Genomic DNA, 19,775 nt, shown 5'->3' with positions numbered 1-19,775 from the left:
AGTATTTTTCAGTTCACCTCATACAAGTACACCTCTACCCTGATATAACGCGACCTGATATAACACGAATTCGGTAAAGCAGCTCTCCAGGGTGGGCGGGGCTGCGCACGCCAGCGGATCAAAGCAAGTTCAATATAACGCGGTTTCACCTATAATGCGGTAAGATTTTTTTGGCTCCCAAGGACAGAGTTATATCAGGGTAGAGGGGTACTGTAGTGCAATCTCTATCATGAAAGTGCAATTTACAAATGTAGAATTGTTATTAGGGCTGTCAGTTAATCACAGTTAATGCATGCGATTAACTCAAAATAAACTAATATATATATTTTTTTAACAAGTGTTAATCGCACATCTCTGGAGATGGGACTTGGCAGCGGCCAGGTGGGAGGGAGGCACCGGCCGTGGTAGTGAGCAGGAGGTGGTCAGGGAAAAGAGACTCCATAATATCCAGGCCAGATGCACAGATTACTGAAGTGCCTCACGCCCCCTACTCCCCACGAAAATCTATGGATTTCCTTTACGTGAGGAGAAGAGTAAGAGCAATCGCCAGCAGCCACAAGGACACAAAGGGACAGGGAGCTTCGGAGCCGCTGCCACAGGACCCACCCCCTGGGTGACTCCAGCAGCAGCCCCCCGCTGCACTAATTGATTGTGACCCTGTCCTGTGGTCTGTGGGTGATTTGAGGCAGCCAGTTAAACACCTTTCAGGGGGAAGAGAGGAGCCCGGCCCCCCGCTGCCTGCACCATCCCCTCCCTGCTGGAGAGGACTGACTTTAAAGGTGGGCCACCACCCAGGGCACCGTGCTCAGGGGGATGCCGCTGCATGCCTTGGGGCAGGGGTGCCCCTCCTCCCACCGCCCTACTCCACTGCTGCTCCCCCCCTTCCCTCCCACCCCATGGAGCCGCCTCTGGCCAAGCTAGTGTGGACCGGGAGCTGCCTTCTGTCTGCTGTGCAGAGCAGGGGCAAAGGAGCTGATGTCGGGGTGTCCCCCTCCTCTGCCCGTGTACCCAGTCACCGCTGAGCTGTGGTCGGAGAACAGGGAGAGCCTGTCTGCGGCTGCTGCTGTGTCAGGAGTGACTGCTGCCGACAGCAGCTGCTGCTCGCTGAAAAAGCGTTCAGGCTCCTGAATGCTCTGCTTAGAAAGACAGTGCTCCCCCCAAAAAACACACACTCCTCCCCCCCCCAAACACACACACACAAACACACCCCAAACCAAAAGCTGAAATGGCATCCCTGGTGAGCCAGGAGTGGCCAGAGGGCTGCAGGAAGGCCACTGGATCCGGCAAGATACAGCCCTATGCGACAACATGGAGCCCGCCTTGAGCCGCTGACCAAGTGCCCGGCACCACGAGCCACAGCAGCAGCACAGAAGTAAGGGTGATAATACACCATATACCATGCCATCCTTATTTCTGATTGACTGAACAAGAAGTCAAAAACAAGAACAAAATTGTCAAACACATAGATAAACATGATTTGTTGGGGGAAGAATCAACATGGTTTTTGTAAAGGGAAATCATGCCTCACCAATCTACTAGAATTCTTTGAGGGGGTCAACAAGCATGTGGATAAGGGTGATGCAGTGGATATAGTGTATTTAGATTTTCAGAAAGCCTTTGACAAGGTCCCTCACCAAAGGCTCTTAAGCAAAGTAAGCAGTCATGGGATAAGAGGGAAGGTTCTCTCATGGATTGGTAACTGGTTAAAAGATAGGAAACAAAGGGTAAGAATAAATGGTCAGTTTTCAGAATGGAGAGAGATAAATAGTGCTGGTGCCCCTATGCCTCACCCCAGCTCGCAACCTGGCGGAGGGGCCGGGGGCGGGATGAGGCAGCAAAGGATAATGAGACGCCCATCCCGCCTCACAGTGGCAGAGAGTCACAGTTCCTCACAGTCAGAGACCCCTGTACCTTTTCCCTCACGCAGAATGGATATGCAGAAGATACCTAATTAAAAGCACTAAGCTTGGGAATAAAAAAATGGCAGTCACAGGTATTTTGATATGCCCTGAAGTTTGTCAGACATTTATTTGCAAAAACTTTGTAGTAAGGGTGAGTCAGCTGTCTTGCTGAATACAACATTAAATATTATGGAATACCTGATGCAACTCTTCTCTGTTTCACATTTTCTTAATCAGTATTTCTAAGATGATTTTATATTTTAAATGTACTCTTAAGCCTTCATTAAGTAATCATTCCAGATTACTACATATTTAACTTACTGAAACAAAGACATTATTTTAAATTAATCAGTCACAGAGGTTTAGTATGTTCATAATGTTCATTGCTTTTAGAAAAAGGGAACACTAATTTACTTTGTGTGATCTCCATAACAATAGACATGTTTACAAAATTTCATCAACTTTAAAAAATATGTTTCCAAAGATTTTAGGCATAACAAAGGATTTTATATCTTACTAAGGTATTGATTTTGCTGGAGGGTTCTCTTAAAACTAGTTCATCAGATAGTCAGAAGTAAAGAAAGGGAAACTCTTTGTCCAGCTATCCGGAAGGAAAGGGGTGTTGTCCCTTTAAGGGGTGTGAGGGTAGAGGGAGACGGGGTGAAGGGAGAAAGGGATGGACAGAAAGGACAGGAAAACTTTGGAAGCGAGTTTTTTTTTACTATAGTAATTAAAATGTGTATTTTAGATAAGGGTGGTCTTTTGAAGGATTTATTTAAAAAAACTGTATGTCTGAAGATCCAAGCATTTAAGGCTAAAGATGATTGTGCATCTAAAAATCTATGCAAGAATTTTTTAGAGATGTGATTTTATTATCTTCACCAACTCACTAATGAGATATTCTTAAAGCAAATTTTAAACTAAGGTCCTGTAGACTGACATGTTCTGAGTAAATACTACAGTAATGCACAGCTGTTTTTGTCAGCAAATTCAGAAACTGACAGTATATACCTGGGGTTAGGTAAATGCCTGTTAAATGGATTCATTACCCCTTGAATGGCTCTTTAACAGTTTCAAAGTTGTGCTAATAGGTCTGGTAGGCTGGAAGACTCACTTTTAACTAATAGATCCCCCCACCCTCCCAGGAAGACTCACCAGGCTGCAGCAGCCAGCTGTGGAAGCCTGCAGCAAGGGTCAGAACAAGGATAGGAAAGCCAGGAGGGTGGACACCGAGACCAAGTGGTGCCCCAAATTTTCAGGTGCCATACACAGCTACGTATGTTGCGTATGCCTAAGTACGGTCCTGCCCCCAAGGATCTGAACTGGGCTCAGTCCTATTTAACATATTCATAAATGATTTGGGAAAAGGGTAAACAGTGAGGTGGCAAAATTTGCAGATGATACAAAACTACTCAAGATAGTTAAGCCCCAGGCAGACTGCAAAGAGCTACAAAAGGATCTCTCAAAACTGGGTGACTGGGCAACAAAATGGCAGATGAAATTCAGTATTGATAAATGAACAGGAGTACTTGTGGCACCGTAGAGACTAACAAATTTATTTGAGCATAAGCTTTCGTGAGCTACAGCCCACTTCATTGGATGCATAGAATGGAACATATAGTAAGGAGATATATATACACATGCAGAGAACATGAAAAAGTGGGAGTTGCCCTACCAACTCTAAGAAGCTAATGAATTAAGATGAGCAATTATCAGCAGGAGAAAAAAAACCTTTTGTAGTGATAATCAAGATGGCCCATTTGATAAATGCAAAGTAATGCACATTGGAAAACATAATCCCAACTGTACATATAAATGATGGGGTCTAAATTAGCTGTTACCACTCAAGAAAGAGATCTTGGAGTCATTTTGGATAGTCCTCTGAGAACATTCATTCAATGTGCAGCGACAGTCAAAAAAGCTAAGAAAATGTTGGGAATCATTAGGAAAGGGATAGATAATAAGACAGACAATATCATATTGCTTCTGTGTAAATCTATGGTATGCCCACATCTTGAATACTGCATGCAGTTATGGTTGCCGCATCTCAAAAAAGATATATTGAACTTGGAAAAGGTTCAGAAAAGGGCAACAAAAATGAATAGGGGTTTGGAACGGCTGCCATTTGAGGAGAGATTAATAAGACTGGGACTTTTCAGCTTGGAAAAGAGACAACTAAGGGGGGATATGATAGAGGTCTATAAAATCATGACTGGTGTGAAGAAAGTAAACACAAGAATTTCATTTGGTGACCCCTAGTTAATAGGCAGCAGGTTTAAAACAAATAAAAGGAAGTATTTCTTCACACAACGCACAATCAACCTGTGGAACTCCTTGCCAGAGGATGTTGCAAAAGCCAAGACTATAACAGGATTCAAAAGAGAACTAGATAAGTTTATGGAGGATAGATCCATCAATGGCTAATAGCCAGGATGGGCAGGGATGGTGTCCCTAGCCTCTGTTTGCCAGAACCTGGGAATGGGCGAAAGGGGATGGATCACTTGATGATTACCTGTTCTGTTCATTCCCTCTGGGGCACCTGCCACTGTCGGAAGACAGGATACTTGGCTGGATAGACCTTTGGTCTGACCCAGTATGACGGTTCTTATATTCTTAAGCAGGACTGAGTGGATTTGTAGGCTCTAAAGTTTGACATTGTTTTATTTTTGAATGCAGTTATGTAATAAAAGATAATTCTACACTTGTAAGTTGCACTTTCATGATAAAGAGATTGCAGTACAGTACTTGATGAGGTGAACTGAAAAATACTATTTCTTTTGTTTATCTTTTCTACAGTGCAAATATTTGGAATCAAAATAATATAAAGTGATCACTGTACACTTTGTATTTTGTGTTATAACTGAAATCAATATATTTGAAAATGTAGAAAACATCCAAAAATATTTAAATTAATTATATTCTATTATTGCTTAACAGTGTGATTAAAACAGCAATTAATTGCTACTGTTTTTTATCTCACAATTAATTGCAATTAATTTAATTGCTTGATAGCCCTCATTTTTTACTATGTAAACATAATTTTGTAGCTAAACTATAGGAGGACATACCAATCAGAGATACAAAACATACCAGGTGCCCACTCAGTTTGACTTTCATACAAATGCTTGACCCTTAGAAATTCAGTCACTTTCCCCCATAGTTACCTTTGCCTTGACAATCTGGTCATCTTGAGTTTGGGTTTACTCTTTTATAGGAGTTTTTCTCAGCATGCCCTTCTCCTGCTAGCTGTCCCTTTAAATCTGGCTGAGATAACCAGCTACAGCTCTAATTTAAATGGCCATTTGGCATCTGACTTCTAGAGTTTGCACCTCCCTGCTAGTAAGCATTTTGTTCCTTTGCTTTACTTCCTCTTTCTCATCTTCCTAAGAAAACAGCTAAATGTTACACAGGTTGGGCCCGATCCCAAGTTGCCCTGCACCTTGTGTAGCCATGGTACAAAGTGAATATAAAGTGCAATTGAGTCAGAATGGTAACAATTTACACCTTGTCGGCATTGGTGTAACTGACTATACCACATACAGAGCAATGGAAAATGATGTTCTAGATGGTAAAAACACAGACCCCACACGTCAGCCTATTTAATCAAGGGCAGGGTAAGTATCCCTAAGACTCTGAAGCAGGTTAAGTGTCCTTTTTCGAAGCCGAGGAGAAAAACAAACAACATTTTCTCTTGTACAAATACCACCTGATTTAACCGGTAGCCAAATCACCTGGGATTTCTATCTTGTTAGTTCATAAGCTAAAAAGTGATGGGCCTAGCTAGGACTTTAATGGGGAACTGCTAAGGAAATAACTAGTTGTGGCAGGCAGTAGTTTTGGTGATTCATTAGCTGGCACTCTTCCCACTGAGGCAGTATTTAGCTGATCCCATGCCCCAGCATAGTGTGGGAGGGTCCATCTTTCAGATGAATGTAAAAACAAGATTCTTATTATTTGGACTTTTAATTGCTAATGGCAATATTTACAGCAATAGGGAGTACTGATCATGAAATTCTAGCCAAATTCTCACTGGGGAATTATGTTCTGTCTCCCCAACTAATCACCCTATAGCTTCAATTGGAAAAAGTGATCTTACATCTCTCTTCTGAGCTGCTGCATAGTTTGGTTGTATGCAACTTAAAGGCTACATCCTCCCACACCAGTGTTGGTTGCACTTCAGTGCTGAAGGGATCCCTGCATGTCAAGTTCATTGAATGCTTTGTTAGCTGAAAGGAGTCTTATATGCATAAAGCTCTATGCAAAAAGGAAAACAAATGTAGGAAAACAATAAAGTTACATTCTCCAACCAGTACTGGCAATAGATAATACTTAGCCCTGCCATGAGTGCAGGGGACTGGACTAGATGACCTCTCTGGGTCCCTTCCAGTCCTATGGATTCTATGAATAGTGAGATCACTAAAGCAGACCAACTGCTGACATTTTAACCACTTGTCATCCAGTGACGTGGTGGTTAAAATGCTACAGGCTGGTCTAGATTAGTGCTCCAGTGAGTGAAGCTATACGGACAGTAGAGCTGAGTGGACGGACTCTCAGTGGTTAGTATTCTAAATTAGATCTTCAGGAGCCAGATTCAATTCCCTGTTCCACCACAGCCTTCCTGTGGCCTTGGGTAAGTCATTTAGTCTTTGTGTTAGTTCACCTTCTGTAAAATGGGTGATGAGGCACTTCCCTGCCTCATGGGGTTGTGAAAATAAATACATTTAAAAAAATATGATTGTGAGGTGCTTATTTAGGATGGTGATGAGAGTCATAAATACCAGAAGCAACAGAGAGTCAGACGCATGCATCTGACGAAGTGGGTATTCACCCACGAAAGCTTATGCTCCAATACATCTGTTAGTCTTCAAGGTGCCACAGGACTCTCTGTTGCTTTTACAGATCCAGACTAACATGATACATAAATACCAGAGAAAAGGAGAGAGATTGTGGGAGATTCTAACAAAAATATTAGTGTAGCAAAGTCTAAAACATTTCAGTTTTCAGTGATGTCAAACTGGCACTCTTCATGAGCACTTACAAACCTCTATGATAGCTAAAATATCTCTCAACTCATAGTCCCAACAGGTCAGAAAGGAACAAGAAATCAAGGTGCCATTCCTGAAAAAACTTATAAGGTCTGTGACTGATACACTCAGAAGAAAATGAATATTCCAGGCTTATCTTGGTTCCCCACTCCTCACCTTCCCAACTATTTGTAGAGCCCCAGCAATTGTGAAGAAGATCCATTACATTGCATTTTTGCTGAGGCCAGGCGATGAAAGAAAGTGGTTGAATCAAGATATGGAGAGAGACGCAACTGCACTGTAACAGATTTATAACACTGTGTAACAAAAGTTATCTAAAAAAGTACCCTATTTACTGTATGTCATGTTGAGATTTCAGCAATCATTTGTAACCCAGTTTAGTCTGCAGTTGGGGAGCACTACTGACTCACATACTGCTCAACATTTAATGAAAACATTAAACATATTCGGGTGTCAGGATATTGTATTAATTGATGTTGTCTGTGCTGTTGAAAACGGCTCATTGTAATTTTCTCAAGAAATAACCTTTCAGAGGGGTGCCATTCAGTGAAAGATGTAAACAGGCAATAAATTAGAATAAGATTAGTCAGGTTTAGTCTGTGAATTACACTTAGAGATGAATGGAAGAATAATAGCTGACAGGAAAATATTTAAACAGCAATTCTACTCTGAAAAGTGACCATATAAGAATGGCACAATCATATTCAATAGACTGTCTCCTGGTATGTAGTCAGTCATATCTGGTGTCTTAAGTGACAATAAGCATTTATTATTTTTTACACCTATTAGGGCTGAAGAGCCAAAACAAAGAGCGGAGCTAGATTCTTTTCCTTTTTAGCATCATCAGCAGATTTGTTTACTAAGCTCCAATCAGTTCAAGCTATGCCAACGTATTGAAAGGTGATGGGATTGCACAGGGAAGGCCTAAGCTGAAGGCAGGAAGGTTACGCAAATGTAAATGAGAGCTCAATTCGGCTTGCGGAGTCTTCACTATTTGGACTGATGTGGGATGGAGTTATGCAGGAATAAACTATTCAGGAATAACTCCATGTGTGGACAATCTTATTCTGGAATAAGGGTCCACCCATGGAGTTATCCCATTTTAAATTTTTCTATTCTAGCTGCTGAACTTTAAATTCACCCCTGCCTTAATCCACAACAATTTTCAAGGGTAGACAAAAGAATGCCTTTTTTGTTTCGGTTTTTACCAAAAAAGTTGGCAGTGATTGGACAACTAACATACTGAACATCAGTGTAAATGGGGTAGGCTAAAATTATGTCAAACCAACCTAATATCCTTCTTTGACAGGGTAACAAGCCTTGTGATAGGAGGGAAGCAGTAGATGTCATATCTTTAATAAGGCTTTTGATACTGGCTCACATGACCTTCTCATAAACAAATTAGAGAAATATAGCCTAGACGAACCCACTGTAAGGTGGGTGCATAACTGGCTGGAAAACCATACTCAGAGAGTAGTTTTCAGTGGTTCAAAATTGATCTAGAAGGGCATATCATGGGGTCCTATGGAGATCTGTCCTGGGTTCAGTTCTATTCAATATCTTCATAAATAATTTGGATAATGGCATAGAGAATACACAAATAAAGTTTGCAGATGATACCAAACCAGAAGGGATTGTAAGCGCGTTGGAGAACAGGATTAGAATTCAAAATAATCTTGACAAACTGGAGAAATGGTCTGAATTAAAGGACAAATGCAAAGTACTACAATTAGGAAGGAATAATCAATTGCACAAATACAAAATGGAAGATGACTGCCTAGGAGGAGTACTACAGAAAAGGATCTGGGGGCTGTAGTGGATCATAAACTAAATATGAGTCAACAGTGTAACACTGTGGCAAAAAAACAAAACAAAACAACCATCATCTTCTGGGATGTAGTAGCAGGAGTGTTGTAAGCAAGACACGAGAAGTAGTTCTTCCACTCTATTCAGCACAGATAAGGCCTCAACTGCAGTACTGTGTCCAGTTCTTGGTGCCACATTTCAGGAAAGATGTGGACAAATTGGAGAAAGTCCAGAGGAGAGCAACAAAAATTATTAAACATCTAGAAAACATGACTAATGAGGGAAGATTTTAAAAAATGTGTTGGTGTGGTCTGGAAAAGAGAAGACTGAATGGGGACATAACAGTCTTCAAGTACATAAAAGGTTGTTATAAAGGGAAGAGTGATAAATTGTACTCCTTAACCACTGAAAAGACAAGAAGTAATGGGCTTAAAAATTGCAGCAAGGGAGATTTAGGTTGAACATTAGGAAAAACTTCCTGTCAGGGTGGTTAAGCACTGGAAAAAATTACCTATGGAGGCTGTGGAATCTCCATCATTGGAGGTTTTTAAGAACAGATTAGACAAACATCTGTCAGGGATGGTCTAGACACCTGCAGGGGACTGGACTAGATGACCTATTGAGCATATCTATGATTTTTAGGATTCCAGGAAGGAATTTGGCCCAGGATATTTAAGCAAGATTTTTTCCTCCAATTATTTGCACACTTGTACCAAAAAGAGCAAGGACTCAATCCTATACTGTGCTAATTGTTCACTGGGCCTGGAGATACTGTTTGTGGCTCCCCAAGCTTGGGGCTGATAGGGGAGCCAGTTTGACCAAGCAGAGTTTAAGGCAGTCCAGGACCCTTTAGCCACACTCCTTCACCCAGGAACATCTCAGGCTACATCTACACTACGGGGGGGGGTCGATTTAAGATACGCAAATTCAGCTACGCAATAGCGTAGCTGAATTCGACGTATCGCAGCCGACTTACCCCGCTGTAGGGACGGCGGCAAAATCGACCTCTGCGGCTTCCTGTCGACGGCGCTTACTCCCACCTCCGCTGGTGGAGTAAGAGCGTCGATTCGGGGATCGATTGTCGCGTCCCGATGGGACGCAATAAATCAATCCCCAAGAGGTCGATTTCTACCCGCCGATTCAGGCGGGTAGTGTAGACCTAGCCTCAGTCACAGCCTGTGATGAGACCACTCACCTCAAGTGAGTGCCCCTACTGGACAGGTGTGTCTGCACCTGCACTCTCTCAGCTTTGCTCTGCTTGCGATGGCCTCTGTTGATAGTTAAACTTCTCGAGCAGGTTTTCAGTGACTTGGCCTCTGGCTGAGTCACACACCATCTGTAGGTGTACAAACAAAACAGACCCTTTCCAGGCTTCAAATCCAATAGAGGCTCTCATGGTGCCCTCTGTAACATCATGGTCTGTAGCCCTGTCTCCAGGCTCAGTTCTCAGTCCATCTAACAGGGCCACAGTACCCTGATTAGCCTTGGCCCCTTCTGAGCTAGCTTCCAGTGGTACCTGTTCTGTTATGGAGCAGTGCCCCTGGGCCCCTCCCTGCTGACTCTTCGCTCTGTAGCGAGCCTTCCAGACCCCAGCTCTCCAGCTGAGTCACTAGTTCAGTTTGATCCCCTTTTGGGTTAACATGGTTCAATTAAATGCTGACCCTCTTCAGGGTCTTCTGGCCCCTTCTCTGGGCTTGGTTAAGCTCCCTTCTCTGGGTTCAGGCCACTCTACCTGTGTGGGAGGTGATCCAGGCCCGCCCACTACTCCAGGTCACAACTCAGGGGCCCTATAAGTAGCAGCCACCAGCTGCTTCTCTTTAACTACTTGCTGCTGCATTTCCCTGGGCCACTTCCCTTCTTAGCCCAAGCACTTTCAGCTTCTCCCTTACTTTAGAGCTGAAGTCTTGCTTGAGTCCCAGTCATCAGCAGAAGCACCTTCCTTCTCTGACTCCAGCCAGGAACTGCTCTGTCCAGATATTGTAGCTCCTGCATCTAGCTAGGAGCACCTGATCTGCTTTGTCAGCAGCTCCTTTTATATGAGCCTGCTAGGCTCTGATTGGCTGCTCCCTGCAGCCTCTCTCTGGATGGCTGCTTCCCCTCAGCCTCTCTATGCTGTTTGGAGGGCCCACCACTACTGCTGTTTCCTGGAGCGGGGTGTGGTAGGACCATGAGGCCTCCAGCAGGGGGCCTCAAAGGGCCTGATATACCCCATCACACAGCCCTTACATCAGTGCTAGTCACATATACTAGCAGGGCCTAGATGGGGAGATCTGGCTGCTTTCCAGCTTCTTCATGCTGCAGAAACTGCCCAAGGGAACATAGCAGGATAGAGCCTACCTATCTATTTCATTTTCTTTTCTCATAACAGGTTCTGTGCCTTTCTATGAATAACATCAGAACTGCAGGGCCAATCCTGTTCCCATTGAAGTCAATAGGACTTTGCCATCAATGTCAACGGGATAATGAAAATTTGTCAAATGCACCTGAGATACATTTGAATCTAACATTTCTATGTGAAGTTCCTTCCTCTTAAATATGTATTTTAAATAAAACACCTTTTTTTCTGGGTTGCCCCAAAATGTTTCCAAAGAGTCCCTCTCATCTTGTGGTAGGCATATTCACATCACTTCATGCTTACGTTGGGCCAGATACTCAGGTACTACTCAGTGTGAGTAAGGGAACTGGAGTCTAGCCCATTGGAATATAAGATTTTATACTGTCTATGATATTGATACACAATATTCAGTTTTTTAAAAAACAGCAATCTAATTGATATTGTAATGATCTACATTGAGCATAAAGGCCCCCAATACAGCAGGTCATCTCTCTCTCTCTCTCTCTCTCTCTCTCTATATATATATATATATATATATATATATATATATATATATGCCTGCTTAACTTTAAGCCTATGATTAGTTTCCTTGAAGTAACTGAAACAACTTGTGTGGTTAAAGCTAAGCATGGGCCTAAAATGCTTTGTTGAATTGGTCCATAATTCTTAACTGCAAAAGTAAGACATACCAGTTTTAAAGTTTTATAAAGAATTTTGAATAAATCTCCCATGTTTTACAAAATTAAAACAAGCGTGAATTAGTTTCTTAGATTATTATAGAGAAATGCAATTAACAACTGATCTGCTGTTCACTGTGATAATGAATCAAGGACAAAATCTTTTATATCAAAGCGTATCTTTTTAAACATAATCTAGCCATAAGACATTTAAGTAATTACAGACTAAGAAATCATTACATTTTATCCCATTACTTCACTTTGTGCCACTAAAGTAAAGGAGAATCTCTCCCTGTTGAGTCTAATATAACTGGTTTCACAGTGTACTTTAAATATTATTCCTTGCTGTAAATAATATTGGGGTTAAAACAATTGTTTGTTTCAACATATTTTATGAATCAGTATAAAGATATATACTAAAAGGGTCAGATTTTCAAAACCCGGCCTTCTTTTTTGTGCCTGAAATTTGCAGGTGTATTTTTGCACTTCTAATTATTTTGTGGACACAATTTAGGCCATTTGGATGCCTGATTAAGAATGGCAAAAGTGTGTGCAATAAAACCAAGGCAGATTTCATACCACAGTGTAATTATGTATTTATCTATGGAGACACTGAGATTGCATTCACTCACACTGGAATCTAGGTATGGAAAACAAATTAAGGTTTACAGAAAAGAATTGTAGTATTAAAAGACTCTTTACTGCTTAGTTTAGTCATTATTACTTGGATACTTAGGGCTATTTATGGCATATAGTGTTTCTCCTAAATTTAATTTACAGTGCAAAGCATGATGGGTAACTCTATGCTAATTATTATAGAAACTGCAAGTCAGATTTTTTAGCACTCTCAATAGGTGTCTCCTTAGGCTTTTATTAGTCTGCCAGAGAAGAAACAGCATCAGCAGAAACTTATTTCATCCTTCTTGAGGATCATTAGTACAATTTCTTGCTTTTCTCACAGGCAGTGAAAGTGTCAGCCTCGTGAAGAAACAGATTCTTAATTAAGTTAGGAGAATTGACAGGAAATATAAATTTCAAAGGTAAAATTATAAGGTGGAGCATTATGGGCAAGAGTGTTGGAACATTTTCATGGAAACATAGCAACATGCTTTAGTGTGACATCCAAAAAAGACGACAAAGTGATAACATTATTATTTTAAGGGCCTGATTCTGCCACTGCTATTTACACGGCATAGAACCTACACTGCAGGAAGCTTTAGTGAAGTCACAGGGGATTATCTATGAAGTAAGATGCTACTCAATGGCAGTAACAATGGCAGAACTGGGCCTTAATAACGATATCAATGTTTAGTTAAAACTAGTTGCATTTGAAAATGTGGGGCCTCTCAAGACGGCCAATGTAGTCTGTAATAAAAACCACTTATTTTAGGAACAGGTAATTCAGTTTATTTAAGGGTTTTATTTGTGTGTTTTTGTTTTGTTTTGTTTTACTATTGGGTAATCTCTTTGCCCTTTAAGATGATGTCAGATGAAGGCTGAAGAGTTCCTTGCATCAAAAGTTCAACTTCCTGTTTCACTCATGGCTGATTCTGAACTGGACATGTGCAAAGAGGCTTAAGGTTAGATAGGGTACAGTGCCTCCTGGAGGTCAGGGGAAAATGATGGCTGTGTTAGTTTTGCACAGCATTCAACCTGGGCTCCTTGGTCCAGGATCCTCCCTACTCCCTCTGGATAGTCTAGAGCTGTTAGTGACACTAATCTTTCACAGTCTTTTCCATACCTAGACTACAATTTTACCTGCCCTTTCTCAGGGACACAACAATGAAAGAGTCACTTGTGTTCTTCCTCCTCTGTTTTGCACCTATGCAGGGTTGATTACATCAGAGCATTAAGGCACCTGTAAAATCAACTTTGCTTACTTTCCCCAGCTGGAGAGTATAGAATGCTCACTGATATAGTAGAAAGGTGCAGATACAAACTTAATAAATGTAGGTTTAGAAGGAAAAGCTTGGCAAGGGAAAATCCTTCTCTTCTCTACAAAGCATTAAAAAGAGTAGATAAAAATGTTCCTCAAAGCCTGGAAATGAACATTACAAATACTTAAACTGAATTGAAACTAAAGTTTAAGGTTCAAAGCAAGTTCATCATAGGTGGGACCCCGTCTTCTTCAGCTTCGTGCTGTAGATGTTGTCTTCGTGTAGGGGAAGAAAAGGTTACTACCTTTCCCCAACAATATAAGAGGATTCAGCAGGTGTATTCAAAGGATGGATGTACATGTAGATAGATAGATAGGTAGTTGGTGTGATTCTCCAATGCCTTATCACTTGAGTAGCTATTGACATGAGTACAAAGTTAATGGACAGTGGTGTACAGAACTACCAAAACAGAATATTAGCATTTTACACCCATTTTCTACTCACTAAGGCTGTTCTAACTCTGGTGCAGCATATCTACACTGGCGATTAGCTACATGGTGCAAAAGCCTCTAGTATAGACCTCTTCTTGCCTCAGTTTTACCCTGACTGTTGGGATCATCTGAGGCACCTGAGCCTCCAGATTTAAACATGAGGGGTCTGGAAGCAAAGTATTTTCAGTTGAAGGGCCCTCCTCATCTATGGAATCCACTCTCTTAGGGCTTGTCTATACAAACCTTAAGTCTTAGTTCGTGGCAGGCTGGGGTATAAATCTACCCTGCACTAGCCTGCCCCACTTTAAGTGTCAATGTGGACCCTTCTGCCAGCCTACCAACCATGGAAAGTTTTGTGGTGTGCTTTGATTGACCTGGTTTTGAAACAGGAGTAAGTTAAAGCGCACTAGGTAGCGTGTAGTGTGCAGCAGCAGGGTCTACACAGGCATCTTACTGTGTGGCACGTTAGTGTAGGGTAGATTTGCATCCCAGAGTGCAGTGAACTAAGTGTTTGTCTAGATGAGCCCTTAGATTGGGGTGGGCAAACTACGGCCCCTGGGCTGGATCTGGCCCACCAGCCATTTTAATCCAGCCCTCGAGCTCCTGCTGGGGAGCAGGGTCTGGGGCTTGACCCACTCCAGCTGAGGAGCAGGGTCGGGGGCCGCTCTGCGCAGCTCCTGGAAGCAGCAGCATGTCCTCCTCCAGCTCCTATGCATGGGGCAGTCAGGGGGCTCCACTCCATACTCTTCCCCGGCCCCAAGTGCCACCCGCACAGCTCCCATTGGTCGGGAACCGCGGCCAATTGGAGCTGCAGGGACAGTGCCTGCAGATGGGGCAGCACGCAGCGGAGCCTGCTGGCCGCGCCTCCATGTTGGAGCCAGAGGGGGGCATGCCGCTGCTTCTGGGAGCCACTTGAGTTAAGTGCCGCCTGGAGCCTACACCCCCTGAGCCACCCCCCCTCCCATGCCCCAACCCCCTGCCCCAGCCCTGATCCCCTTCCCGCCCTCCAAACCCCTCAGTCCCAGCCCGGAGCACCCTCCTACACCCCAAACCCCTCATCCCCAGCCCCACCCCAGAGCCCGCACCCCCAGCCAGAGCCCTCACCTTGTCCCACACCCCAACCCCAATTTCGTGAGCATTCATGGCCCGCCATACAATTTCTATATCCAGATGTGGCCCTCAGGCCAAAACGTTTGCCCATCCCGCCTTAGATTGAGGCCAAGTTTGCTGAATTGTGGGTGTCAGAAGGAAAAGGTGCAGTTTTTGGCTGAGAAGTTTATTTTATTGAAGCCACCTTATCAATAGCAGATCAGTCTGGTAATGACTTGATTCTTGCATTTTAATCTTTGTATATGCACTTTGTGAAATTAGATCCGCACATTTTATAAATGTAAAATAAATAAGCCACAGCAAATTCTCTGGTTCTGGTTACCTCAGACAAGACATCACAGAGACATAGGTTTAATAGTGGTAGTGGGTTTACCATCTGTCACTTTGCTTAAAAACCTGACTCTAGGATTACAAGTTTAACTCTTTACAAGGATTTTGTAAAAAAATTTCTGGTGTGGAAACAGATAGTTGATGGCCAATTCCTGAATTCCTGCATTTTCTAAAGATTCCCCATAGCAAAGAATTCATACTGTAGCACAAACCTTCACCATAGATTATGAAACAGCATTTATTTGGCCGGCACCATGCTCCAACAGGGTTTGGGAGTAGCTGGGATATCACCAGTTTAGTTTATGTTGGAGCATCACGTGACACATGAACTGGCAAACATGACTGTAGATGACATCAATAGAGATGGCCTGAGGCACTAAATTCAGATCTGGATCTTCATTATGAAACATTCCTTCCTCTACAAAATTTGAGGGTGCTTGGATTCTGGGGTTCATTTGGCTCCATGAGGATATAGTCAGCGAGAAATTTGTATCTGGATCTGGGTTTGCAGTCCAAGACTTTCTCCCACACCAAGTTCAGAGCTGTTTGGATCAGGAGTTTTGGATCTGGCTAATCTCTAGTAAAAGCTGTGGGAAATTTATGTGCAGAATTTTCCTTCTACCCCTGTTTTTTGGAGAAATCAGACCATAAAGCAACAGATACTGATTTATTTTTTCTTTTCTTTTTTAAGTTCTTGAGGTCAACTTTATGGGGAAATAATTTACTGTTTTTAAAATTATATTGCCTCGAGTGAACACTTAAAGCACATGGTCTAATAGTAAATTAATTCTATTTTTCTTTTCTTTCAGGACTGAAAGATACAGCGTCTTATATGACCTGTGGGTTTGAGAAGTAAAGAATAACTCTGATCACAGGGTGACTTGTTATGTCTATGTTGTGATGGAAAAATGAAAGCATCTAGAATACAGCATTTTTTATACTTCTGAAACTGCCTTTGACTACAACATCTATTCCCTTAAAAACACACACGCAAAATGTCAGAACTTGACCCTTCATCTGGATTAGTAGGAAACATGGAAAATGGGACTTTTCTGGAGCTATATCCCACATCCCTGTCAACTTCAGTAGATTCCTCATCTGGCCGCTTATCAAATGTCTATGTCTATGTTTCTATATTTCTCAGTCTCTTAGCATTTCTTCTTTTGCTATTAATCATTGCACTTCAGAGGCTGAAAAACATCATTTCTTCCAGTGCCTCCTACCCAGAATACACTAGTGATGCTGGAAGTTCTTTCACTAATTTAGAAGTTTGTAGTATTTCTTCCCAGCGATCTGCTTTCTCAAACCTTTCTTCATGAAAAGAAATGAAGGAAATACATTGGGAATGGAACAACTTTGTCCAGTTTTTGAGGGAAATAGTGCATGCAATGTTTACCATTGAAGACTATTAATCATGAAAGAGGTGACTTTTAAAGTTCTCTTTGATTTTTTCTTTCTCTTTTTAGCTTCCATTTCCCCTTTTATTAACGATGCTTTTCATCTTGGAGCATGGAAAATAGCATCTGGTCGTAGCTTCATGTATGTACTGGTAATGCTGCCTTTCTCTCATACATATACACATCCATTCATACCCACCGTCTTCCTGCCAAATTTAAATATGGTTCTAGGTGGATGTTCTAATTCTTCTCTGCAGTTGTATTCCTCTGACCTGGATTTCCCTTTGTTAGTGTGTCATTGACTTTTCACTGGATAGCGCCTTCTGGACAAGTTCACTTTCACAAAAATGCCACCACACTAATTTAATAGACAAAGTGGCGCCTTGGCTAATTTTAAAGTTGTTGGTGGGGTTTTTTGTTTGTTTTGTTTTTAATTGTGATTTCATTTCAGTATTTAAATTATGTTATTAAAACAAAACTAAAATAATTCTTTTGTTAACAAACATTAATTTTGTCTATGTATACCTATTCATTGAATCTTTCTGTATAAAGCCTCTACAAGTCAACTTTCACATACACTTTGACATATTTGCTTAATTTTATTTAGCAAAAGCAACTAGAATAAATATGCATAGTTGTAAACTCAAGCTGTACTGTATGTTGTAAAGATATTTTTAGAACCTACTTGCATGCAGTTGACAGGACTCCCTGCTTCTCAAGGGGATAGTTTCTGCCTCTGCATCACAAATACAGCACACCTCCTTTCCACACTTCAGTGCTACTCTAGTTTATTGTTAATGGAGCCAAACACAATCTGAGCAGCCTTTTCTCTCCTTGAGAGACACGTAACTCCCATTACCGTTGCTGGCAGCTGATTACCTGTATTAAGAGCCCTTATAGGCATGAGGAGTTCTTACCTCAGTGGAGCTACTTACATCGGTCAGAACTAGTGAAGGGCCAGATTCTGCCTTCTCCTTACATGGATGCACAGTGGGGTGGCAGAGCAAGGCGAATCCTTCTTGGCATGGCCTGTGTAAGGGCCAGGCAATGTCACAGTCCCTTCACAGAGCCTGCTCTCTCCCTACTCCATCAGTGATGCACAGTGTCCCAATGAGGATAAGAAGAACTGGGGGGAGGTGAGGCCATGGCCCAGCCTCTCCTCCACACTACGGAATGGGCTCAGGATGCATGGTGGGAGAATAAGCTGTACCCCATTAAGAGGTGTAGTAGTGGGCATGCCTTCCTCCTGCTCTAGGGAGTTCAGGGTCACATATGTTGAGCCTAGATGCCTCCCAATGCTCCACACACCCCCATAGTTTGGGCTGTGCTGAAATGGCATAACCTAGCCCCAGGGGAATAGGGGTTTACAGGACTGATCCCAGCACAGAGAACAGACCCATACACACTTACATAATTGGTATGATATACTCTCAGTAACTCTCCATTGTATCCAAATGTAATACAGTAGCTTCCTTGATTAAAACAGAGTCCTGTATTCAGTTACTGTCATAAAGCAATTATTATTATTGCAAAGCACAATTCTATGAGGTCTCCAGCACACCTGACGTGGGTTTAGTCCCATTAAATTGGCAGTGATATGATATGGAATGCAAAGATTGGTTTGTTATTGCAGCCTCCAAATTGTTCCAGGTTATTACATTATAGCATCATTACAGAACGTGATCCAATGGGAACAGTTGTACGTTGAGCTCAATCCTGCTTCACCTAAAGTCAATGGGTGCTTTGCCCTTGAGCAAGATCCAACTCAGTTAAAGGAACATGAGAAGAACAGAGACATGTCATCGCTGGTTTTAACTAGCAGAGCCGCACTAGTATCTCTAACTGACTGGTGTTACCGTTCCCCTTACAAACGGTGTGCCCGATCCTGCAGAGGTCTGTGCGCCTCCTGCAAAGTACCAGCACCCTCCACACCCGTCACCCAGCATCTCTCAAGAGATAATTGGATCCTTGGAGGATCAAGTCATGTATTATTTGGCCAGCATGTTAAAGTTAAGGAGTTGTTGGTATATTACAGCCTATGGGGCCACAGCTGTACATGGAACACTCCACAACTTTTTAAAACATTTTTATCCTCCAGGTTATCAGTTTGCTACAGGCAGGACTCATATCCCAACATCCAACATTAATTGGATACTCTATGAAAATGCAGGTTTTTTACCATCAAATATAAATGTAGTAATTAGAAATATCATTATTCAGTGCCAAACAAAGGCAGATTAAATTGGAATTGGTGTTTTCAACTTTTAAAAATTAATGTATTATCAATAAGTTTTGGTGTTGATTAGATTCTTATAAGAGCCAAAGCATTTTGTTGCAAAGTAAAGAACTTAAGTCACTGGGATTGCTGATCCACTCTGCTTTTATAGAGATATTTAGTCTCTCAATTACTCTATTCATCCAGACATAGTTTTCCTGAAACAGATTCACTCAATTTTCACTAGAAACTGGTAAAAGGACATGGGGAACTACTAAGTTATTTATTTGAAGTTGAACAAGTAACATTTCCTTTATGAAAGCTGTTTAAGATCCCAAAATCTGTAACCCAATGTGTTTGTGTGTAGACTTCTAAATACAAATAAATTAACTTTAAAACAAGATAGCTGAAAACCAGCTCCATCTTCATTTACCTGCCAAGGCCTGAATTCAGTCGCCTATGTCTCCTTTGCAGCAAATGAGGTTAATACCCATATAAAAAATGGAGGTGGGAGCCGCAGCATGAAAATAGGTAATATTATCTAAGGGTATGTCTACACTACAAAATTAGGTTGATTTTATTTAAGTCGAC

At 41.9% G+C, this 19,775-nt stretch overlaps 1 protein-coding gene across 2 annotated transcripts in view; it reads left to right on the top strand.

The window, feature by feature from the left end:
* The window catches only part of SERTM1 (serine rich and transmembrane domain containing 1), a 28,208-nt gene extending 8,642 nt beyond the window's left edge, over window positions 1–19,566 (top strand). For both annotated transcript variants that reach the window (XM_034758601.1, XM_034758602.1), the window contains exon 2: window positions 16,382–19,566. In XM_034758601.1, coding sequence (XP_034614492.1) covers window positions 16,568–16,891 — 324 coding nt within the window. In that variant the 5' untranslated portion in view covers window positions 16,382–16,567 and the 3' untranslated portion in view covers window positions 16,892–19,566. The remainder of the gene's footprint in view (window positions 1–16,381) is intronic.
* Window positions 19,567–19,775: the final 209 nt, after the last annotated feature.

Source organism: Trachemys scripta, chromosome 1 (assembly GCF_013100865.1).
Source record: "Trachemys scripta elegans isolate TJP31775 chromosome 1, CAS_Tse_1.0, whole genome shotgun sequence".
Lineage (NCBI taxonomy): Eukaryota > Metazoa > Chordata > Testudines > Emydidae > Trachemys > Trachemys scripta.
The sequence above is the reverse complement of the archived record's forward strand: the minus strand, read 5'-3'. Positions and strand labels throughout refer to the sequence as shown.